At 38.8% G+C, this 25,967-nt stretch overlaps 1 protein-coding gene across 9 annotated transcripts in view; it reads right to left on the minus strand.

Annotated features, from left to right (window-relative positions):
- MLIP (muscular LMNA interacting protein) overlaps window positions 1-25,967 on the minus strand; it is a 75,666-nt gene that overhangs the window by 16,842 nt on the left and 32,857 nt on the right. For 6 of the 9 annotated variants that reach the window (XM_087916162.1, XM_087916157.1, XM_087916155.1 and 3 more), the window contains exons 3-9: window positions 22,984-23,349; window positions 20,155-21,723; window positions 15,501-15,572; window positions 13,359-13,424; window positions 11,552-11,635; window positions 11,400-11,459; window positions 786-830 (exon numbers count right to left, since the gene is read on the minus strand). In XM_087916162.1, the coding sequence (XP_087772288.1) occupies window positions 786-830; window positions 11,400-11,459; window positions 11,552-11,635; window positions 13,359-13,424; window positions 15,501-15,572; window positions 20,155-21,723; window positions 22,984-23,208 (2,121 nt within the window). In that variant the 5' untranslated portion in view covers window positions 23,209-23,349. The remainder of the gene's footprint in view (window positions 1-785; window positions 831-11,399; window positions 11,460-11,551; window positions 11,636-13,358; window positions 13,425-15,500; window positions 15,573-20,154; window positions 21,724-22,983; window positions 23,350-25,967) is intronic. The other 3 variants (XM_087916171.1, XM_087916149.1, XM_087916146.1) reach the window with 1 other exon arrangement.

A 25,967-nucleotide genomic window follows, 5' to 3' on the forward strand; every position in this document is an offset into this window, starting at 1 on the left:
GCTTCTAGAATTTCTCTTAGTTCCTATCCATCAAGCATTTACTAAATAAACTTTCACTACAAAGCTTTACAATATAAATTAGGATTACTGTTTCTGTGATGCAAAACCACTCTGGGATAGCAAATTTATGTTTTTGCTGGTGTCTGGTTTTTTGCAGCTCTGGTTCTAGATTTTTATGGTAGCCCTAATGAGACTCTTTACTAATGTCTAATACAAAGTACATCAAAGAGAAATTAAAACCATTTATTTATTTATATTGGTTTTTTTCACCTTGTTTTTTAGCAGTTTGTTACTGATATAAGGGAAAATGCAGTTACTATCTTTTTGCTTATCTTTATTAGAATTAAGTTGGAGGGGGGGGATCCAACTTTGTTTGAACATGTCTCCTCCACAGAAATTTATGATGACAGCTGCTGAGATAGAGATGAATAAAATCCAGTACATTCCAAAATGTGCACATTCTTCATTTCTCAGAGATGGATTTCTGTCATTCAATCTGATAGAAGCAAAAATTATTGCAATTGCAACTCACAGTGTCAATTTGAATGCAGCATTCTGGCTTCTAACAAAATCACGAAATCAGATTTAGTTCAGAATGGAAAAAGAAAGAGAAAGAAATGCTATTCTCAGCTCTGCAAGATCTCAGTCTAAATCAGTTTTTGGAGACTCACTTTAATCGTTCCATTACTGAAGGCAGAGTTCTCGACAATTGTTCAGAAATCATCTTAAAGGTGGAGTCCTGCTATTAAAAACAGATATGAAGACCATACTATGAAGATACTTACATATTTGGTTTCCCGACCAGCTGGCCTCTGTGGAGCAGTAGACATCTGCAGGGAATCCAACAACGTTGTGTTAGAACAGTTTGGCATTGTGCAGAAACTTTTTTTTTTGTTGCTAAATTGTTACATTTGGGCACTGCTGGACTTCATTTTCCTTTCTCACCCAACAGCAAAGACAGTAAGGAAGTTGTGCATTGAATTAGAGACAGGTGCAAGAGCAAACTGTATTTGAACAAACCTATCCCTTAACTCACCTTTTAACGCATCTCTTATCCTCATCTTGCCGTTATGCTGTTTTTAAATTTTTATGAGTTTTATTAAATATATAAAGGATGCAAAACACCAACATATCTGGTGGAAGTAAGAATAGTAATGTGACAAAGGCTACTAACTGCAAAGGGCTGCACCAAAACTTTTTGTAGAAAAACCTCCAAACTGAAGAAAGATAAGCAACCGAAAAATAGGCCTCTCTGAGTTCCAGCAAAAACAGATATGTAAGCCTACCCTACCTCTTAAATCAACAGTTGATAAGTACCACATCTTATCTGACTGTGATTCTGACAAGCTCTCATCCTCTGATAAATAATAAACAAAGACAGAGAAGTAGTCAGAAAGGAATCTGAGACTGATGAACTGGATTCCAACCTACTAGAGCAGTGGCCCCCAAACTTTTTTGAGCCAGGGACCGGTTTCACTATTATTTATTCTTCCATGGACCGGTATCTGAGTAACGCGAGACTCGACCGCCATCGGGACGGCTCTTCATTCAAAGCCGCCCCCCCTTGATGAAACTAAGGCTCGAGCACCCAAACGCTGCTTTCCAACTGAAAAACCAGAAGCACTTTCCAACTGAAAACCCGGAAGCAGCCAAAAACCCGGAAGCGCCATCTAAACAAGATGGTGGTACTCGAGCTTTGCGGCCCAGTAAAAAATGATCCACGGGCCAGTACTGGTCCGGGGACCGGTGGTTGGGGGCCCCTGTACCAGAGAACACAAATCTGTCCTTAGTTACAAAATAACCGCCTGCTTATGGCCCACAAGGTCATATCTATATATTGATCAGTTGTCAGAGGCCAACAAAAAGCTAGAAGAAATAAAAAGGATTCCCTTTTAGGAGAAGGATTCCCTGAGTTTGTAAAGGAAGGTGGTGAGAATGCCAATACAGGGCAGAAAACACACAAACGCACGCACAGTGAAATACAATATTCTATAATAAAGACAATTCAAAGGTGAGAACTGAAGGGCTATTTGAAACATACGTACTACAACTGCAAAAAAAAAAAAATCATGTTATACAGGTAATCCTTGACTTATGGCCACAACCGAGCCCAACATTTTTGTTAAATGATACATTTGTTAAGTGAATTTTGCCCCATTTTACAACCCTTCTTGCCTCAATTGTGAAATGAATCTGGCTTCCCCATTCACTGCAGTTATTCAGTTAGTAAACTGGTTGTTAAGTGAATCTGGCTTCCCCCATTGACTGTGCTTGTCAGAAGGTTGCAGAAGGTGATCACACGACCCCGGGATACGGCAACCATCATAAATATGAACCAGTTACCAAGCATCTGAATTTTGATCACCTCACTATGGAGGTCGCTACGGTCATAATTGTGAAAAAATTGGCACAAGTCACCTTTTTTCCCAGTGCTGTTGTGATTTTAATAGTCAGTAAATGAACCCTTGTAAATTGAGGACTACCTGTATATAGAAATGATAGAAATAAATAGCCAAAGAAAAAGCCCATCTTAAAATCTGTCATAGTTACTTAGGCGTAAAAGAACACTGACAGAATTAACGGAGATAACAAGGCTCGCACACAGCCAAGGTTTTAAGAGGCTTGTGCTGTTGCTTCAACAACTCATATTACCCCAAATGCTCTTAAGCTGTTTCTACGGAGCTTTGGGATTATGCCAACTGGAGTATTTTAAAATATCTGTGCCTGCCACTCCTGACTCCTGGGAAGCTTGCCAAGGTGTAACAGGAAGGTTTCTGATAACATATATTCTGCGGGAAAACAATCCATCAGGCTGAAGGAAAGTGAGAAATTTGACTCAATGCACCCCTTATCATGCCTTCTCAGGTGGAGCTAATGAACTCAATGTAGGACCTTGACGATATCAAATCGAGTTTACCAAACATGATAAGGTTTCGTAAAACATGATAATAAGATACAGAAGAACATTGACAGACTTGAATATTGGGCACTATCTAACAAAATAAAATTCAATGGTGAAAAAAGTAAGGTTCTACATTTAGGCAAGAAAAACAAAATGCATAGGTACAGTATATGTGGTATCTTGCTCAATTGTAGTAACTGTGAGAGGGATCTTGGAGTTCTAGTGGACAATTACTTAAATATGATCCAGCAGTGTGCTGTAGCTGCAAAAAATGCCAACACAGTTCTAGGCTACATAAACAGAGAGATAGAATCAAGACCACATGAAGTGTTAATACCACTTTATAATGCTTTGGTAAGGCCACACTTGGAATACTGTATCCAGTTTTGGTCGCCACGATATAAAAAAGATGTCAAGACTCTAGAAAGAGTGTAGAAAAGAGCAACAAAGAAGATTAGGGGACTGGAGGCTAAAACATATAAAGAACAGTTGCTGGAACTGGGTATGTCTAGTCTGATGAAAAGAAGGACTAGGGGGAACATGATAGTAGCGTTCCAATATCTCAGGGGCTACCACAAAGAAGAAGGAGTCAAGCTATTCTCCAAAGCACCTGAGAGTAGGACAAGAAGCAATGGATGGAAACTAATCAAGGAGAGAAGCAACTTAGAACTAAGGAGAAATTTCCTGACAGTTAGACTAATTAATCAGTGAAACAAATTGCCTCCAGAAGTTGTAAATAATAACCACCAATTCATTAAAAGAGATTCTACCCCTGCATGTAGGGGCCATACCTCTGCACCCAAGTAGCCAAACCTCTATATTTGGATCATCAACAAGCTCTCTAGGAGAGATTGCTCCATTGAGCAAGAAGAGGAGAGGCCTCAATATAAATCAAAAGGAATTAAGATTCCCTACAAAATCCGTAACTACAAATCATGGTTCAAGAGGCAGATCTCCTGAAGAATTTCCCATGCAAATCAGTTTAAATCCAGATGCCTTTGGCAATGAAGAAAGATTCTGCATGGGGCCAGTTAGATCCTTCAACTATCATCTATTATTTAGAGGGCAGAGCTTGCGTCACAGTGATACAGCATGCGATTTTTCAGCTCTAAGATCGCTGCTGATATCTCCATTGCAGGACGGTCCCAACGGACCTAAACCATCCCGTAGAGATGGTGACAGAGGAGGGCACATCCTGTCGATCCCAGGGACATTGCAAAGTCCCTGGTAGATCCAGGAGAAGCCCTTTTTCCCCACAGTGGAGAGGTAGCCATTAAAGCTGCTGAAGCTGGGACAGCTCTGGAATGGAAGAAAGCTGGGAAGAAAGTGTGTCAGTTTGGTGAGATAATTTTCTACTTATTTTTTTCTGGAGAGAACACCCTAAAAGACTAAAAATTAAATTTAAAAGTGAAGATAAAAGTGCTCAAGTGGTGAGATTAAGCACAAATTAAACCTGAAGGTTTTTTTTTTCTTTTTATTAGAACTTTGGATTTTGTTAAAACTTTTTAACTTTTAAACTGGACTGGTCTTTCCTTTCTAATTTTTATCTTTTCCTTTCAAAATAACTCTTTGGAAAAGCTTTTTATTCTCTTGCTTTTTCTTTTTAATAATTTTAGATTCTTTATATTTTTTATTATTCCTGATTTTAATATTAGAGGGGAAGGGAAAGGAAAGGGAAATAAGTACTGCTGCCACCTGGAGGCTTGGATACATTGTTTTCCTTTCTTTCTTTCTTGTTGACACATGTGGGAAGAGCATATAGATTGTTTGCAGGTGCTCTTCTGTGGAATTACTGATAGCTGGACTCTGGATTTGAAATTGAAGAAAGAAGATTGAAGTGACCTTGAAAAGAGAACTGGAAATTTTGTTTTCTGATTTAGAAAAGAGCCTCGAACATATAGTGCTTTGCTTGTTGACAGAACTGCATTTTCTCTTTTCTTTTTTTCTCTATTCCCTCCCCTCAGTTGGATTTTTATATTTGGACTTATGCAAGAATAAGACTACATTTTCCCCCCCCTCCCTCCCTTTGTTTTACCTCTTCGGCAAGGGGAATATACAGATTTCTGTCTTTTTAAATCTTTTCTTAATTTTTTATTTTTTCATCCTGTTTCCATTTTATATTTTTCCCTTTTTTCCTACATAATTGGAACCAATTAGATTAAGGTATTCAAGTGCCTGAAGATTTTTCCCTTCCCTCTTTTATTTTTTAATTATTTTATTTTATTTTTACTGGAGTGGCAATTGGCTGCTGTTGCTTTTTCTATTCAATTTTTCTATTGTACTTCAAGATGAGCAGAAAAATACCAGCCTCAGCTTCTTCAATCCCGATTTCTTCTTCCTCACCATCTGGAGGACAACGATCAATACAGGTGATGTTACAACAAGAGAAGGAGAAAGAAGTGACACTGCAGATGGTTATGCAAGGAATTCAAAAGATACAAGTAAAAACAGATAATATTGAAAAGAGAACGGAGAATATCGAGCAAAGAATGGAAAAGATGGATGAAAAAATAGAAAATATTCAACAGATGATGAAGCAATATGAAGACAGAATTAAGAAAATTGAAGAAAAAATGTACAAAGAGATAAGAAGATTGGAGATATGGATACCTGATTGAGTGAAGTGGAAAGAGATAAGGGCAGATCTCTGCAATCATTGGGATGGGAAATTGATAGATCAGAATTCTATCTTAGATTCAAAATATAGAAGAAGAAAAGGGTGAAAACCTTGCTGAAATGATGACAGAAATTCTGGCAGAAGCATTAGAGGTAACTAAAGAGAAGATGATGGATGGAATGGACTAGGTTTTTCGTGTTTATACAAGATATGCATTGAGAAATAAACTGCCAAGAGAAGTTCATATCAGGTTTACTAAGAAAATAATAAAATCACAAATACTGCAGGTGGCAAGAGAAAAAACACTAAAGTACAAAGATAAAGAAATAGTGGTACTGAAACAGGTACCAAGAAGAGTGAGAGAGAAAAGAAGAGAATATTTATTTTTGACCAAAGAGTTACTTAAGAGAGGAATAAATTACAGGTGGCTGATACCCGAAGGTGTCATGTTTACGTGACAGGAACAAAGACGCAGAATTGATACAGTTGAAAAAGTGGAGTTATTCTATCTGGAATATTTTAGAGGAAGGGAGGAAGATACAAGAAAAGAAGAGTCGTTAATTGAATTTCAAGAGGAATTTACAGCAGCAATTGAAAAAGAGGAAGGAGCTGTAGGTGGTGTACCCAGAGAACAATGAGAACCAAGATCTACTAGAGCAACAAATCCTTCTTACAAAGGCTAAAATGGATGAGAAAAAATTGATTACAATTAATATAAATGGGCTTAATTCAGCTATTAAAAGAAGAAAAGTATTTCATAAGTTAGAGAAATTAAAATTTGATATAATCTGCCTACAAGAAGTACATATTAAAAAAACAACATGATTATATATTGAAACAACAAAAATTAGGGAAATTATTTACAGCGTTAACACATTGTAAAAAGAGAGGAGTGGTGTTATACATTAGAGATACAATCCCTGCAGAACAAATATATACAGATGATGATGGAAGGATTTTGATGGTGGAGATAATGGACAATAATCTAAAGACACTTTTATGCCCCAAATGATAATCTAGAAGATTTTTACATGAAATTACATAAGAAAATAATTGAACTGGACTATGCAAATATCTGTCTGATGGGAGATTTTAATGGAATAATAAATGACAAATTGGACTATAAAACACAAAAAACAACAAAGAAAATTAGAAAGACATTGCCAAAATCCTTTTTTCGAACGGTAGATGAGATAAGCTTAAAAGATGCATGGAGTGAGAGAAATGCAGAAAATAAACAATATACTTTTTATTCAAATAGACATGCATCGTGGTCTAGAATAGATATGATATGGATGTCAACAGAATTGCTTTCTAACATACAAGACATTGAAATAGAAGCAAGTACCTGGGAAGATCACAATCCAATAACACTTGTATGGAAAGGACAAAACAAGGAGATTGAGATGGACTTAAAATAATACGATATGAAAGGAAAAAGACTTTAAACAGAAAATTGAGAGAGAATTGACTTTTTTCTTTAAAGAAAATACAAAAGAGGATACATCATCACAAAACCTCTGGGACATGATGAAGGCTTATACAAGATGTTTGATAATGGACTATACAAGGAAAAGAAATATAAAACAGATTTTTTTTAAAAAAATATTGGAAGATGACTATAAGAAGTTGGAAAAAGAACTATAGAAATTTCCACAAAATTAAAATTAAAATGGACATAACTAAGCATAAAATGGGGCAAATGGAAAAAAGAAATAGCACAAAAAATTAGAAATGCTAAGCAGAATTATTTTGAAGATGCAAATAAACCAGGCAGATGCCTAGCATATAAATTGAGAAAGGAAAGAGACTCGAGAAGAATAAATCAATTGATAAACGAACAAGGACATGTATGCTATGGAAATGCGGAGAAGAAAAAAATTATTCAAGATTACTATGGAAAACTGTACCGTCAAGAGAATGTTCAGGAAGAAAGAATTCAACAATACTTACAGGAAGCAAATTTGTCCCAGATACACAAAGATATTGAAACAATGTTAGAAAGTAATATAACAATGATGGAATTAACAGAAGCTTTAAAAAAGTAAAACATTGGGAAAGCACCAGGTCCAGACGGTTTGTCAGTGGAATTTTATAAGACATTCCAGGAAATATTGAATCTTCACTTATTAGAAATTATGAATGAAGTTATGACAAAGAAGAGAATACCCAAAACATGGTCAGAAGTATATATAACATTGGTACCGAAGGAGGACACAGACCCACAGCAAGTTAAAATTACAGACCTATATCACTATTAAATTCAGATTATAAAATTTTTGCTTCAATTCTGGCAGAAAGACTGAAAAGATATTTAAATAATTGTATTCATCCTGATCAAAATGGATTTCTGCCAAAGAGACAGATTAAAGATAATATGAGAATAATTTTAGATACACTGGAATACTATGAGGCACATCCTGAAAAACAAATGGCTTTGATGTTTAGAGATGCACAAAAAGCCTTTGATAATGTGAATTGGCATTTTATGCTGTTACAGTTGGACCAAATGAGCTTTGGTAAAAAATTTACTCAAGCCATCGAAACAATATATCATAAACAAACTGCAAAGGTTATGATATATGGAAAATTAACAGATTTTATAGATATAAGAAAAGGGCCTAGACAAGGCTGTCCACTGTCGCCTCTGTTGTTTATGTTAACACTGGAAGTGCTGAATAGGAACATCAGAGAAGAAGAAGAAATAAAAGGAATGAAAATTAAAAAAGAAGAGTATAAATTACAAGCTTTTGCAGATGACCTGGTATTTATACTAGAGGATCCATTGGAGTCTGCCCCTAAACTGATAGAAAAGATAGAAGAGTATGGGAAAGTAGCAGGTTTGAAAATAAATAAAGATAAAACAAAGATTTTAGCAAAGAACATGTTAGTAAGACGAAAGAAAGAATTGGAGGAAGTTTTGGGGATCCAGGTCACAAACAAGGTTAAGTATTTAGGGATACATATAACACCAAGATGTAGCACACTTAAGGAGGACAATTATCTCAAACTTAAACAACAGATTGCAACAGATTTGATAAAATGGGAAAATTTACAATTATCACTGATTGGGAGAATATCTACAATCAAGATGAATGCATTGCCCAGAATCTTATACTTATTCCAGACAATTGCAATCAGATTAGGGAAATAATTTTTTGAAGATTTAAACAAAATAGTGCTAAAATACATTTGGCAGGGGAAGAACCCGAGAATAAAACTTAAATTGTTAGAAGATGCAAGAATAAGAGGAGGATTTGCTTTGCCCAATTGAGAATTATACTACCAAGTGATGAGTCTGATGTGGGTAAAGGAGTGGATAACATTAAGGAATACTAGACTTTTGAATTTAGAAGGACATGACTTGCTGTTAGGGTGCCACGCCTTCCTCTGGTATAAGGGAACTAAAACGCAGGGGTATTTTAGAAGACATTATATTTGAGAAGCAATGTTTTTAAATTGGGAGATAAAAAAGAAATATTATTTAAAAATTCCACTATGGTTATCTACTTTTGAAGCTTTTTCCTATCCAATAATATATAAAAAGGAACAAACAGTTAGATATGGTGAGATATTGAATGAAAAGGGTGAACTTAAATCTGTGCAAATGTTGGAAGAACAAGGTGTAAAAATGAATTGGTTTTCATATTTGCAAATATAATCTAGATTTGATAAAGATGTTAAAACAGACAAATTTAGATAAAATTTTGACAGGTACTGATGAAAAAGTAATTAAAAAACTTTATGGACATTTGCTAGAGTTTAAATTAGAGGAAGAACAAGTAAAAGAAACAATGATTGCGTGGGGGAAAAATTTCAGATATGGGATTGACTTAGATAAATGGCAAAAATTGTGGTCTCAAAATTATAAAATGACAATGTCAACTGCGTATAAAGAAAATTTGTATGTTTTACAGATGGCATTTACCCCCAACGAGCATTGCCAGGATGTTCAAGGATAAATCGGATAAATGTTGGAAATGTCTTCAGATACCTGGTTCATATTACCACATGTGGCGGACATGCTCAGATGCAAAAAGATATTGGACTATAATCCACACGTGGTTGGAAAAAATGACAAAACAACACATACTTTAAACCTGAGATATTTTTATTGGGAATTATACCGGAAATATATTGTAAAGAATTGAAATATTTGATTGTAAATGTTTTAACAGCAGCTAGAGTTGTATTTGCTAAGAACTGGAAAAATGAAAAAAATACCTATGCAGGAGGAAATTATTAAGAAAATCATGGACTGTGCCGAAATGAGTGAATTGACATTTGAAATTGGAGAACAAGAGGATAAACAATTTTATATGATATGGGATTTATTTTATAATAAGGATGAGGTTAGATAAAAAGACGTGGTAAAGAAATAGACTAGTAAGCCTTACAATAAAAGTTAATCGATTGATATAGAATACAGTATAAAATATATAATCATTGGATGAATGTATAAGATTAAATCATAATGAAAATTAGAATATTTCGTATAAAATGATGGAAAAATAGTCAAATGAATCTTTAATAATTGATATTATATAAGTACAAGCTAGATCGATAAGGTGAAAATTTATATGACTTGTGAGTAATGGTAAAAAAAGGATAACACAAAAGATTGTAACCAACTGATACACTATATGTATATAATTGAAAGATGGTTTTATGTTTTTATGTTTTGTTCGTACGTTTGTTGTAAAAAATAAAAACTTTGGTTTTTTTAAAAAAAACTGTCATCTATTATTTTCATGTAAATGATTCCATTTCTTTCAAACTGTCTCCAGTATATGTAAAATTAGGGTAAAATCTAAGTTCATGTATAACTCTTGTCAAAAAAAAAAAAAAACCCGAAGATGCTTCTTCCTCATCTTTTTTCTCTTTCTGTTTTATTATTCACTAGTTCTTTCTCATTTTCCACTTTTTAAATATTTGTATCATTTTCATCTTTTAAAAAATTTCTTCAATAATAATTATATTATTATTTTTTAAATCAAATGCTGTTCTATGTCAGAGTGAGCAAAATGAAAGATTAGGGAACTGGTGCAACCACTGAGTAAGGCGCACACCGGAGGAAACTCCTCATGGTTTTCTTCGGTCTTTGCAATATCTGAGTTTCAGTGGGATTTATCCACTATCTCTATTCTTTGACTGCCCGTCTTTTCTCAACCCCACTGGGATGGCACCACCACCACCAGGGTGTCCATAGGCCTTCATCACTGATGCAGCAGTGTTAAACTAAGTATCCTGGAGCCGCGCGTAGTAAATAGAAGCACATACATGTAGCATGGTGATTTTGCTCTGGCTAGACAACCCACAATTCAGACAGAAGAAAAGGATGATTCTTCCCCATTCATCATGCTGTTGCCTGACTGCCCGGAATGTAAATTTCCACTGTATTTTGTATCTGTATCTGTATGGGAAACAGACTCTATGTGGGTGAGTGGATGTTTATCAAAACAAAAGCAGGAGGAATGTTGGAACACCAGGATTTACATCTCCCTTTTTACTTCTTAATTTTAATACTCAGGTTCACATCCCTGTTTCAACAACAGCAACAAAAAATACTATTGAGACATTTTGGGGGAGGGAGAGAAGGATTTTCATTAGCAATAGCAGTAGCACTTACTTATCTAGTGCTTCACGGTGCTTTTACAGCCCTCTCTGAGCGGTTTAGACAGTCAGCCTATTGCTCCCAACAATTGTGAGTCCTCATTTTAACCACCTCAGAAGGATGGAAGGCTGTGTCAATCTTGAGGCTGGTCATATTTGAACTGCCCAATTGCAGGCAGCTAGCAGGCAGCAGAAGTAGCCGGCAGTACTGCACTCTTACCACTGTGCCACCGTGGTTCATTTTCATTAGCGTTCTTATTCACTTACTTTGCCCTTATTTGAATTGAGGATGCTCTTCAGGGAGCCCGGAGAAGAATTACATCTGCGCTGTAAGAATGGATTGAAAAGAAGAGGTGTTCAATCCCAGAAGGTGAAAGGAAGCAACCCAAACAAACAAGCGGCTTTAGATGTTAGCATACCCTGGCCAAAGGCTCTTGCAAGACTTCATCAATAGCAGCACAAAGTTCTTCCGTTTGTTGCCTGAGTTGGGCAGGTGAGCACATCTATGGGATTTTAAAGAGAGAAAATGATTTTCTCTGATTCTCAACCTTAGAGAATAAACATCTTGTTAGCACCACTTCTTTCTCATGGGGCCTGCTGCAGCAGGTGATCCTTGACTTCCAACCACAGCGGAGCCTCCAATTTCCATTGCTAAGCAAGATAGTTGTGAAGTGGAGTTTTACGACCATTTTAGGACCTTTCGGGCCGCAGTTATTAAGTGAACCCACCGCATTGGTGACCTTAGTAACACGGTTGTTCAACAAGTTGGGCTTCCCCACTGACTTTGCTTGCGAGAAGGTAAACAAAAGGGACTCCGTGCAACCGTCATAAATGTGAGCCGGTTGCTGAGCATCCTGGTTTTGATCACATGGGGATGCTGCAATGGTCGTAAGTGTGGAAAAAATGGTCAAGATTCAGGTTTTTTTCCCCCCCCCCAGTGTCATTATAACTTTGAATGGACATTAAACAAATGATTGTAAGTCAAGGACTCTACCTGTGCTGAGATGAGTTCCACTTTGTGGAGCTGTTCGATCTGTGCTGCACGACTTTGGATGACCACTAGATGGAGCCTAGAATTTTGGTATCTCTGTTGCTTTCTGCTTTAGTGGTCATCAGTTTTGCAACCCAAACTGAACACTCCTGCTACTTGGGAAATCTCCTTGGTGTTCTTCTCTTGATGGTGCCCTTTCTCAAAACATAAAGGCTGGGTAGTGCTGTGCAGAACTTGGAAAGCTGAAGTCTCTTATTTCATTTTTTCCCCCCAGCTAAACACTTTCCACCAAGAAAAAAAATTAAAGCCACGGAGGTGGTTTTTCATCCTGTTAAGTATTTGGTAGTTCTCACAGTGCATTGCTCCACTGTGGACCCCATGTCACTCAGACCATTGCTCCATTCCAGATTTCAAATTAGCTGCCTTGAATCAAATCCATTTTAGCAGCACCCTTGAGCCAACAGATGGCCGAATTGATGTGCAACAAGAGATTTTATTTAGACCGTCGCAGAGGGACTCAACCACCACAATGGTTTTGGCATGTTGCATTTGCTAATTGATAAGGTACTTGCAATCTTGCACACATGCAGCCAGCATCTGCAAAGGCATCTTATCTGCCATCCTCCCCACTCTAGCTCACCCCAGTTTAAACCCTACATCGTTTTAGCACATCCATGCAGTTGATGAAAACAGCTGGAGCTCACTAAAGCTTATGCTTTTTAATAAAATGTATCCATTGGAAAAGCTGGGATCGATTAAACTTGAGTTTGGACTTCATCCTCCTGGTCGTCCTCTTCCTCCTGCTCCTGCTCCTCCTCCCCAACCAGCTTATTCACTATGTGTTTCTAAAGTGGTGTAGCACTTTCACTTCAAAGCCCAGATGGTGCTTCAGTGCTCAAATGAGCTCACCCTGAAACCAAATGAGTCCTATAGGATTTGGCTGGATAAGAGTTGAGGGGAGGAGGCTTTTTTCCCCCCTAGGATTGTGTAGTTGCTTTAAATAGTTGCACAAGTTGCTCTGAAAATACTAATCCATTCTCTGAAGCAGTTTTTTCACTTTCAGATGCAAAGCATTGCACAGCCCAGGGTGTGTCACCTCCATGACATCCATAGCAGGGTGCAGGCTGAGGCAATTATTTCCCTATTCAATTCTGAGTATGGAAATTTGATAAGAAAGCAATACAGCCAAAACAAAAACATAAGAATCAATTAAACATGGAGAAATTAATTGTCACCTCTGAATGGGTATCCAGAGTTCTGTCCTCAACTTCCAGTTCTGCTTTGGTTTGTTCATCGAGTGCCTGTGGATGAATTCGTATTATTCTGACATTAAGACAAGAATAACAATAATAATGCACTTATATAACACCTGGTAAAGTAATTTACATCATATCCTAGCTGACTTCCATCGATAATCAGCTATCAAAGCATTATAAACATACAATTAAAATAAGCTCTTCTCCAACTTATTTTGTTGGTTAAACATCTGATTTTTGAACACATACATATTTATGGGAACCGAGGTGCCTCCACAGCAGTGGTGTTTTTAAATTGTACACCTTAAAGCATCCAATCTGCACATGATAATGTGTTCTGCGCCATCTGAAGTTTCCAAGTGCTTTTCAAGGACACTTCCATGTAAAGCATATTGTGATTGTTCAAAGGAGAGATGTCTAAGAAATAGGTAACCATGAAGAGTACCTCCTGTTCTCTAAACAGGCCCAACCAGTGCACAAAATGGAATTGTGCCCAGGATCTCCTGCAGCAGTGAGATCCTATCTATTCCACTACCAGTTCAGTGATCATGTGCACGTGCGTGAACACCTAACGCTCATGCACCTAACACACACACACAACATTCCCCACACCAGTTGAGGCCTGCAGCACCAATCAGCTGAGAGGATAAAGAAGAGAAAAGCACAGGGTCGGGTGGGAGGGCCAAACCTGCCTTTTCTCTTCTTCCTCCACTCAGCTGATCGTCTGAGGCTTTTTTTTACTACCAGTTCAGCCGAAACGGCCCAAACTGGTAGCATACTACCATTGGTCTCCTGGCCATGGCTACCACCTGTTCCTCAAGCAGTGCACTACCTTGAACAATGTGACAAGCCCACCCCAAATCCAGGGTCATTAAGATGCACCATTTTCTAAAACCTACAGCAACTTATGATTGTACAATGACAACATTAGAGAACTCTGGAACCGCCTAATATTGCTGTTGTCTAAGGAACACTCAACGAATACCATGCTGGCAATCAAATTCCTGATCCCTTTGGACACTACTTGTCACATGATGGATTTACAAGCTTGTTGAACTATGATTTATGCTCAATGTAGTAAGCCATCAATCATGACTTGCAAATTTGTTGGTTCCATGCATACTACAATATCAATGAACTAGTACATTTTAGCCAAGCACAACGGCAATGGCATACAATAAGTCAAATGATGGTATCCTCTAGTACCGCCTAAAACATCACTACGTTTTTCATAATGGGTGATTTGCAGGTCAGCTTCGCCAGTGCACTATTATGGCTTCTTGGCTGCTAAATATGCATCTGATTTTACAGTTGCAACCAAATTAAGAGCTTTATTTATATGGGACTGTTGAGCTGCGTTTTGCTTGCCAGCTTACCCGTTTGAAGGCTTGATTTGGTATGGTATCAATCAGCCTACAATCTGAACTTTGAAAAAGTTGAGGCCACATAGGGGTCTATCTCTATCCTCAGAGTCACTTGTATCCCTCCCCTCCAGTCAGCTAGAACTGAAAAAGCTTCCTGGGTGAGAAGCAAAACACTTTCAATGAAAAGAAAAGAAGGGCCAGTTGACTTTTGGAAAAAGCATTTTTGGGACAACCATAACTTGGATGATTGACAATCTCCATACATACCGATTGCTTTCTTTAACTTGTCTCCCATTAAAAGAGGGAGGACAGAAGTAACTATCAGCATTGTACCAAGGGGTGGGATTCGACTGATTTGGACCGGTTGGGGTGAACTGGTAGTTCCAGTGAGCATTTGGCCCCTCCCACCTGCCCCTGCTCTTTCCTGTGCTTTATTTCCTGGTTTTTTAGCACAGCTGATTCACGTGGCAGAGTGGTTTTGCCACGCCTCAGCTGTTTTACTCACCGGGGCTGCAGTAGAATGTACGTATTATAGCTGAAAATGATTTTTGTAAAATGGTGTGTATGTGTGCAAAGCGCGTGATCACCAAACTGGTTGTTACACCAGTTGAATCGCACCACTGGTTGTGCCTGAATAGAACTCGGCAATTTGCTTTTCTGCTGCCTCAAAGGTCAGCCAACAATTTTAACACAGTTTATGCCCTTAACTTCAAAATTAAAATTAATACCGGCCCATACCTTTGAGCACCCAACTAACCTTCTGTTCGAGAAGCAGTGTGTTTGTTGGGATGGCTGCAAATGTCTTGTAGCTTGCATTGATCTTGTATGACTGTAAATCATAATTGGAAAGAGGAAAGAGGTGATAATATTCAAACTAATTCCTTTAAGACTTCAATATGAATGCTGTCTTAGTATAAGGAAGAAAAAAGATATACAATAAAATGATTTTCTGCCTTTTTAAAGTATTGCATATCCACCTTAATACCATAATTTTACCGTATAGGGTTCCCATTATAATTTATTGCAGCGTCAACACAGATAATTTTTTCTTTCTGTCCCCAGAGGTGATATATTCAGTTACAAGCTCACTGAGACCCTTGTGAAAAGAAATGGATGGCCAGCTTTATGGGGTAATTTTTCTTACACTATCTTAATGTGAATCTCAAGTTTGTTAACCAGGTGAAAGTACAATATCCAAACTGAGAAGAAAAGGGTATTCAGTGATGAAGGAAAAACTTTTTTTTGCCTTGTCATTCGCTCTTCTCTCTTCCGTTTATTAGGCAGTACAAAACATTAATTAACCAAAATATCTCAGAAGCTGCTTGGAATAATTTCACCTTTGATGTCATTCAGCCTTCAGAAACAGTGGGAAATTTTTGACCTTCCTTTAATAAGCTGCTATGCTCTTTTAAACAACTCCTAGGGTGTTCTGCAATGCTATTATTATAACAAATTGCATAAATATGTTCCTGTTGTCCCCACTTTCTTAACTTAGGGCCTCACTTCCTTTCCAAATTTTTTCTGGCATATTGTAAAGCATTGAAATGCAAATTTAACTTCTCTTAAATCATCACAATTCTTGTCCTCGCTTTCCTTGCTGTCCCCCAATTTGCATTCCCAACATGATGAGAAGTTTAGTTATCAAAACCAAATGTTAGTAACTCTTATGAGACAAAGTGGATTTGGCAGCTCACTGATCTCCCTTGTAGAGTCATTTGTCAGCATTAAAACCAGCACTAAACATCATTTGTTTTATTTTATTCTTCCCTGCTTACATTTCATCCTCTCCCCTGAATAAGAATTTTGACTCTGTGGGGTCCCTTTCGATTGAGTTGGAAAGCTGGAATTTAATCAGAAATTCTGCGTGTACATGCCCAGCTGCAAATATAATGGGAAAGCTTCAGTCTTTGCCTAGCTCCTGCCCACCTAGCAGTTTGAAAACATGTAAATGCAGGTAGATTAATAGGTACCATTTCAGTGCAGAGGAAGCATCTGTCTGCAATATTCCTGGTGGCCACATGACCATGGAAACATCTTCAGACAGCACTGGCTTAATAGCCCTTGAAATGGAGATAAGCACAGCGCCCTATAGTTAGGGTATGGTTAGAGTAAAATCCGCAGCGACTCCTTTCCTTTCTTCCTTCTGCATGTGCAGTATTTCAGATAGTAGAACTCTACCATTGACATGCCACATATGTCTCTTGTCTACTGTCACAGAAGAGCTGCGATATTACTCATAGACAAGAGTCAATGTGCACCAAGAGGCAGTATCATTATTACCACTCTCCCGAATCAGGATGCTTCACTGTTCTGATGACAATGAGTTAAGTATGGAGCTGGAAAAGGTTAGATCGTACTGTGGATCCCATCAGCCAAGGAATTTCAGATGGTAGTATTGAGCAGAAGAGCCTTTTTTGCTATGGACCCTGCCCTTTGGAAGACCTTGCCACAGGGGGTGAGACCTGCACCCTCTCTTTTAGCCTTCAGGAAAAGTTTTTAGACTTGGCTATGCTGGTTGGCTTGGACTCCTGAAGGGGAAGCTGTTGGATGGAGATGGTTGGTATAGTAATAGAGAAGTCACCACATTTTTCTGCTCCAAGCCCAAGGTTTTTAATCAGTTAGTTTGGGGTTTTTTTGTATAATTTTAACCTATTTTACATTTATAATTGTTTGTATATTTGCATATTTTATCACATTATGAGCTGCTCAGAGTAGCCTCAAACCACAAAATGGATGACAAATAAATTTAATAATAATGGGTGGAATCCCAGAATAATGCTACTTGAATGCCATTGGCACTGACAAATTCACCATCGGTCAATTGCAAAAGGCAGCTTCACTCGAAACTGCTTACATCCTCGGTGATATCTTTAAGACCATCAAACATCCACAATTGCCTACCCTGGGTCCTTGAGAAGGACTTAATAGATGAACCCAAGTGCCAAATGGATGACCATGTGACAAACATAAAGATAATTATTCATGGTTGTTCAAGCCTGTTGTGGATCTAAGACACTTTTGGGTTGCACCAGCAGTCATTCTTCAGATTTACGCTGGATCTAGGCATGCAATTCAGCCTGCGACTTATTTTGCAAACATCCAGATCACAGCAGATCGGGAGAGGCAGAAAAGGAGCAAGCAAGAAATGTGTCAACCAGACATTTTCCCCACAAGTACTGTAACATTAATTGCCTCAAGCTAAACCGTATTTATTTTTGTAAGAAAGAAATCTGAGATTTGATGCAGACGCTGGAAAAGTAACAGGAAGCTCTACCTTTAGGGCTCATTTTTTTAAAGACCTATGATAGGAGTCCTTCACAAAAAGGCTCTCCTTTAAACTGTCTATCTTGTGAGTAGTCTTGAGAGTTTAAACTAACTGGTGGGGGGTTTTAATTACTAAAAGAGGACTCAGAGCTCATTAAAAAAAAATATCTGTGGCTATGTATGTGTGAAGAGATCAGACTGCTGTTTCCTGGTGTCAATATAAATGAAATCACTACATAGGATAAGCACTATGTAAAAATTACCCACCTCAGGGAAAGGGAGTGGAAAACATATAAAACTTCACTAAGGGACAACGTATAGCATGTTCTCTACATATAGCATATGTAGCATTGTATTTCTCTAACTTCAGAGCTGAATGAAAAGAATAGAATAGTCCCCTTACTCTGTGTGTGTGTGTGTGTGTGTGTGTGCGTGTGTGTGTGTGTTTAAGGGGTGCTATCAACCTGCACTGATATGGCCTGCAGACCCACATAAACTGAGGAAAGTTTCAAACAAGGACCTTCCCTGCAACCACAGAGGAACCTGTTGTCAACTGGAGCAATGTTATTACAACTGAAAGTTATAATTTTAATTATCCTCCATGCTGTCCACAACCCTTGACAGTCCGCAGGGTTGTTGAGCATCCTTATCAATGAGAGCTTTAACCATCTGCAAAACAGATACTGGGATGGAATAGCAATCAGTGTCAAATCACTACATAGCAGTAAAGTGATTTCTGAAATTGCTTTTGAGAGAGAGTGAGAGAGAGACCTGTATGCTGAAATATCCTAAATGGGGAGATGGGTTGTTTGGATGGATGAAAAAGACATTTCTTTCTGCAAATTTGGCTCAAAAAGAATATAAAAAACATCCTGTACGGATGGGGGTAAATGCAAAAATAGGCTGTAATTATTAGCAGTCTTCATACATGTGATTTATTACAAACTAGCATATGCTATGATTTACATGAAGAACTGATTTTATATGTAAATATTTGTAACCAGTAACAGAACTGCTGCCTGTTATCCTGAAGTTAATTTTAAGCATTTTCACGGATCAAAGTGAATTCTTACCAGCAGCAGGTTTTGATTAAGAGGATCTTCAAACCAGCCCCCTCTTGCCACACATTTGCTCCATGAGGTAACAATTAACAAGACCCCTTTCAGATAATGAGGGTGCAACACACTTAAATAAATTAAACCAGTACAACCTCCTCAGTTCTTTCTTTTACTCATGAACCCAGATTGAATTGTCAGACTCTCATGAATAAAATGTTAGAGAAATACTCTTTGCATAGAGGCACTCCTCAACTTATGACCACAAATGAGCCCAGAATTTATGTTGCTCAATGAGAAATTTGTTAAATCAGTTTTGCCCCATTTTATGGCTTTTCTTGCCACATTTGTTAAGCGAATCACTGCAGTTCTTAAATTAGTGACACAATTGTTAAGTGAACCTGGTTTCCCCATTGACTTTGCTTCTCAGAAGGCCGCAAAAGGGATTGCTTGAGCCTGGGACACAGGGGCGGTCATAAATATGAGTCAGTTGTCAATTGACATTTTATATTTTTACATCTGAATGGAAATCACGTGACCATGGGGATGGTGCAACAGTCATAAGTGTGAAGAATGGCCATAAGTCACTTTTTTCAGGGCCATTATAACTTGGAACGGTCACTTAATGAACTGTTGTAAGTTGAGGACTACCTGTAACTCACCTGTTTGTGAAGTGTAATAATTCTGAAACTTTACAAACATGCTAAAAGATACTATCTCAGGCTGCAAACATATACAAAGAGTTAATTTGGAAATTTGGAAAATCAGATGTGGAATTTAAGCTTTACAAATACAGAGAACCATGCATATCCAGATTGACGTAAATCTCCTTAGCATATTTGATTTTACCGCATACATAAACACACTGAAATACGATGAAATCATTTCAGTTACATGCTTATAGTATCCATGGAACCCATGTGCTTGAGAAATGTTTCACTCTCACATTTCTAATGTTTTGTCAGATGTGAAACCTTACAAACACAATTATGTCTATATTTACAATTTTCTTTTCCCTGGGGTGCCATTTTCCTGGGACAGACATGGAAAAAAGTTTAGAGGAATAGAAAGAAGCAATCATAGATAGAATACCTGAGGAGTCTTATTCTCACAATCAGAAGGCAAGGAAAAGGACAGCGGTGAGCTAGTCTGCCTTGATCTTGAAAACTGTGGGCAAGGAGAATGCTTTCTGGCCAGGGATCCACATGGTGTTATTGCTGGTGGGGACTTGTGTCTTGAGCAGGGCGAACAAATTCTGAAGTTTGAATGAAGAGGGGATGATGCGCTTGTCCGAAGCAAAGGGGAGTTCATGTTACAGCTTGGTGGAATAGATGATGGCGAGTCTTGGTGATAAAAAGGCCATTGAGTTGACAAATTTGTACCTTGGTCCTTTGCAGAGACATGTCGCAAGTGTTCCTTAGGCTGATTACTAGAATGCCCAGGAGCTGGAGAGTAAGACAGTTTTTGTGCTGTGGGAGAGAGTGTGGGCCTTTGATTGACTGCAAAGGTTGGTGCTGGATGGGACTTGGCAGCAAACGTGGGAGAGGAGGTGCGAACTTTTGTAGACTTCCCTGGCTCTCGTGTTTTGAGGAGCGATTGCCTCGAAACATGGGGAGGTGAGGAAAAACTGGTCAGTTTGGGTTTCAACAGTGGAGAGACGACCGTTTTCCTGTAGGAGCAAATTATGGGCGACAAAGGACGCAGTTTGTCAGGGGAACGTGCTCCAGTATCGAGTGTCCTTTTAGGGGACAGAGACCAAGTTTGAAGGGTAGGACTGGACTTTGAGGAGACCATCCTGTTCCTTGGCGCATCAGAAAGCCCCGGAAAGTAACCTTCATCTTGGTATGGGGAATCGGACCTGAAGATAGAAAACTGTGAAGCAGCCTTCTTTGGAGTGAGAGGGATAGTTTTAAATTTCTGCTCAGTTGCCAGAGTTGAAGAATCAAAGGAATTGGGAGAAAAAGTGCCAGGACATGATGCGGGAGAAAATGGCCTTTTTGGAGAAGACCCCGACTTCAGAATAGCAGTCAAAAGAGAAAGTCTAATTGGAAGAGGAGATTTAACTCTACACGTTGGTGGGGTCCCACTGAAGGGCATTTGACTACAATGGCTGTTTACATTATGTACATTTGAGGAGGATCCGTGTAGAGAAGGTGGCAGTTGGGTGGGGCTCGGTGATAAGATGTGTGTTGTAATATGGATGGGAACCTGGGCCCAGGGGAACAGTTTCTTGGGAGGAAGAGGAGAATGGGCCTGAGGGGATGAGCCCTGAAAAGCATCTGTTGACGAGACAACCTGTGAAGGAGGACAGGGATCCTTGCTTACTGGCAGTGACAAAGAGGTGGGTTCCTTTTTGGGTTTGTAAGTTTGAACGTGGTGGGGTGACTGATCACGATCTACAAGGCTCTTGAATGAGGAAGGAAGTATTTTTGGTACAGAGGAAGGTAAACTGGAAGAAGTAGTAGACTGGAAATATGTGGAGGTCTGGTGGATGCAGGACCCATTGGCAGATCGCCACTGGCTATGAGATTCTTGTTGAGAGGAAGCCTGATGGCCTGGAACGGCCATTCCATGTTCTACTTTCAGATTAGTTGGAGAAAGTAAAGGAGCAGCAGGTGATTTATGGGAAAGATGATCAGAAGCAGACAGAGAAGAAGTTAACTGGAAGGGGAAAAGAAAAAGAAGAAAAGATTAGAATCAAATCTGTAATGTCTTGGGTTTTTTTTAACTGGGAGCATGCCTCTCTTAATTTTCAGTATTAAATAGCAGAGTGAGATAAGAAAGGTCTGGTATTTAATTTTCAACTATTCACATCCATTTTTATTGGCATAAAAGAAATTATGTGTTTCCCACAGCTGTGCCATAATTGTGTCCTAACTTTGCAAAAAGACTTTACAATGAAAGCAACTCTTTCCTTCTAGCCCTTCTGCTGATGGTCCTTCAAATTGGCCAAATAGCTGAAATCAACAGCACACGCAGCTTCTTGTGCATACATGCCAAGGAAATTGATCAGCAAATGGGCATGTTCCTTACTCTTTCCTTACTCTTTCCTTCCTTTGGCTATTTTTTTTTAAAAAAAACTTCTTTCAGTGAAATCAGATGTTCCACGGAGGTTTCTCAAGAGTTTTCTATCAGACCTATCTAAATGTTTTTAAATACTAATTACTGCCCAGAAATGCCCATTATGGAAAAATAATTCTTATTTTTCTTATTTCTCTGGGCAATAGGAAACTAGAAAAGATCCCTCTAGGACAAAGGTCTTCAAACTTGGAACTTTAAGACTTGTGGACTTCAACTCCCAGAATCCCTGAGTTAACATGACTGGAGGAAGAATTCTGGGAGTTGAGGTCCACAAGTCTTAAAGCTGTCAAGTTTGAAGATCCCTGCTCTAGGACTTCATTTGTAATAATTTGACCATCTTGATATTGGTTGTGGCCCAGAATACAACATTCAGATACAACATTCCTTCAGCCACCATGTGGTCTACAGGTAACAGTAGCTATCAGACCAACAACCAAACACTATCTCAATCAAGAAACTGCCAAACAAGCTAACAGTAAACAGCCCAGCCAAAGAACCTCCAAGACCATTCCCTCCAACATTGATAGGACGGGTCACTAGAATATAAATTGCGACCAAATCTTACTTCTAACTAGCACTGATGATATTCCCTAGTTTGGGTAATGGAACCTCTGCAAGAAAACAAGCTCATCAAGGACTCCTTATTTCAACCTACAAATATTCTTCTTTATTGGTATCATGCACCTCTCTCTCTCTCTCCCTCTCCTTCTTCCCCCCTGTGTTTGTGTGTGTGAACTACTAACAGATCAGACTGTTTCCTTTCCTGAAGTATGTAAATGAAAAAATATTATGTATTGAATTTGCATAAGCTCCTATCTCAACTATGACCCAGGGCATTACCTGAGAGGGTTTTTGTGAAGTGGCTGAACTGCAGGGAAGATCAGTGTGTTGTGGCATCTGTGGCACATTCTCTTGTCCTTTGCACTCATCACCACTGGACACATGGAACGCAGCTAAACCCCCGGAACTTTCATGTCCGTAGTCGTTGCCTAAAATAGCCTCTGTATCTTCATCTGAGTCGGTGATGAGAACAAACTCAGCTTTGAAAAGATCCTCCCCATCCATTCTCCCTCCTTTTGTCTTGTCTTCTGGGAGTTTGAAAAGTTTGTGTTTGTTGGGGCAGCTGGCAGCTTCACCAGTTCCCTTGATTCTACTTCCTATGGCAGTTGACTTCTCCACTTCTTTTGTTTCAGCAATTACTTCATTCTGAAGGAAGGAAGGAAGGAAGGAAGGAAGGAAGGAAGGAAGGAAGGAAGGAAGGAAGGAAGGAAGGGGAGAGAGATGGCTCAGTATTATGTGCTTCTATACTTCTCTCTTTGCATGATGAATTAAAATTCCTAAAGAAAACATGACTAGGGCAAATAAATATCTGAGAAATAAAATATATACTGTGGGGAACTGAGTGAATTAGTTATTGAAGGAATATGCATTCGATTTTTATCACCTCTACCCTGTTTCACAAGGGCATTGTCTGACAGAGGACAGGATCTGAAGATACAACCAGATTCTGGTCCCTTTTGTATGACACCAAAGACAAAATTGGAAGAAATAATTCATTCAATATCCAGGACAGTGCAGAAATCTGGAACAGCTGCAGCCAGGCAGAAGAGAACGTGGAGCATTTCAAAAACAAAGGGCAAGGGCAATGGCTGGGATTCCCATGATTACCAGAGGGATAAATTTGGAATAAAATCCCATAGGTATGAAAGAAAACAAAGTTTCAAACCAGAAGACAAAACAAAGAATTTGTAACTGTAAAGTTTTGCTTGTGGCTCAAGACTGTTTAGGTTAGGTTATATCTCAACCACATGTACCTTCTTGGAAACCTTGCAAGACAGACCTAGAATGAAAGATATATTTTGTTTAATTCTTCTGCCCATTGCTCTTGTTAAAGAATCTCTCCTGTTGCTTGGGGAGGTTGCATTTTAATAACATAAGAACAAAAATGGCAAGAGAATCACTCAGATTTCCAGGCAGATAGCGGTAGATTTCATCTTTATATAATGAAGGGATCTGTACTTTTCTTCCTCTTTAGCACCATCTCATCCCGGGAATAGTGTTAACCTGGAGGATGGAAGCTTGGAAAAGCTGTACCTTCTTCCTCAAAACTGGGTGTTTGGGGTTTGTCTGCCAATCACCTTTATCCTTGTTTAATTTTCTCTTTTAGCCAACAGCCCTTGAATCTGCCTGCTCTTTCCATAACTCAGTTCCCAGGCCTTCTGCTGGGCCATCCTGTATCTTAGCTAGCAGCTATGTTCTCTTCCTTCTCTTTTTTATTTTGCAATATAAAGAATCCAGCATACATTGGGGCTCTAGTAGAAGTATCGTGTTCCCACTGGACTGGACACCTTCACCCACAAATTTTATTAATCATTAAAATGGTCTAATGCAGTGGTCCCCAACCTTTTTTGTGCCAGGGTCCGGTACCGGCATCACACAATGATCCATGGACCGGTACCGGCATCAGCACGCATGACAAGGCAAGGTTAGCCGAGCGACTGGCCAGCCAGCCATCCCCTGCTTCTCCCTGCCACCTTCAGCTCCTCCTTTGTACCTTTGTCGATGGGCTTCACTTCGGGACGGCTTCGGGATGGTTGCTCAGCTCGCCTTGCTTTGGGTGCTGAAAGAATCCTCACACCTTAGTTTCATTCGAAGCCCCCGCCCTTCGATGAAACTAAGGCACGAGGATTTCTTCAGGACCCAAACGCCGCTTTCCAACTGGAAAAGCTCACCCAGAAGCACTTTCTCGTCAAACAAGATGGCGGCACCCAGCAAACCGGTGGCCCAGTAGGAAATGTTCCACGGACTGGTACCGGTCCGCAGCCCGGTGGTTGGGGACCCCTGGTCTAATGGATCATTGTTTGGAAACAGAAGCTGAAGAAAGGGACCAAAGCAGAGGCTAATGGAATGGATCAATGTGGGCTGATATCCCTTCCTATGTTCTAGTCCCAACCCAAACTGGTTCCTTTCTTAATCTGTCCCAACAGATTGCCTATTTTTCCAAAAGGCAAATGGACTTTCTTGGTTTTTTTTTTCTCCTTGGAAACATTTCACTTCTTATCCAAGAGGCTGTTCAAATCTGAAGAATGTCAGAACTGAAGAAGCTCCTTGGAAGAGAAGTGAAATGTTTTCAATGAAAAAAACTAAGAAAGTCCAGTTGCCTTTTGAAAAAATACCTTTGGGACAACCATGACGTGGATGATTTGAGAATCTCCACAGATTTCCTTCCTAATGTTCAAAGAAAAGAGGAAAATTACTGGTAACTCTGCTGTTAAAGTTAAATGGCTTGGCTCATCTTTTAGATTCCCATTGCTACTTTGTGTATCTGAGGTTCTTAGAATCAACCTTACAGGTATTCTCTTCTGGTGAACAGGTGCACATTTTAATCTCAGATATTGAGCTGGACTTGTACATGCTTAGATTTACTTCAGGCACTGGGAAAAAACACACCATATATTTTAGGCCACAGCTTGCTACCACACATAACCAAGCAGGTATGAAAGCCCCAAAAGGAATTTGGTAAATTGATTTCAGTGGTCTATCCTGGAATAACCCCTTGGTTTGGGGGGACTTCCTGTACACCCATCTCATAATCCCACCACTATTTAACATTGCAAAGTAGAAATATAAAGATTTCTATGAGTTGAACTCAGTTCTGATGATGATCTGGTGAAGTTTCTTTTGGAAACACAATATTGGATTTACTATTTTCTTCTTCTGGGTGGCTTTTTTTAAAAAATACCTAGCCTAGCCTACAGTACTGTGATATCCTGATAGGTCATATCCTCATACTAACCAAATCCATCCTGCTTTTCTTGAACTCA

This window comes from Pseudonaja textilis, chromosome 1 (assembly GCF_049901715.1).
Source record: "Pseudonaja textilis isolate UNSWEBS1 chromosome 1, rPseTex1.2, whole genome shotgun sequence".
Classification (NCBI taxonomy): Eukaryota; Metazoa; Chordata; class Lepidosauria; order Squamata; family Elapidae; genus Pseudonaja; species Pseudonaja textilis.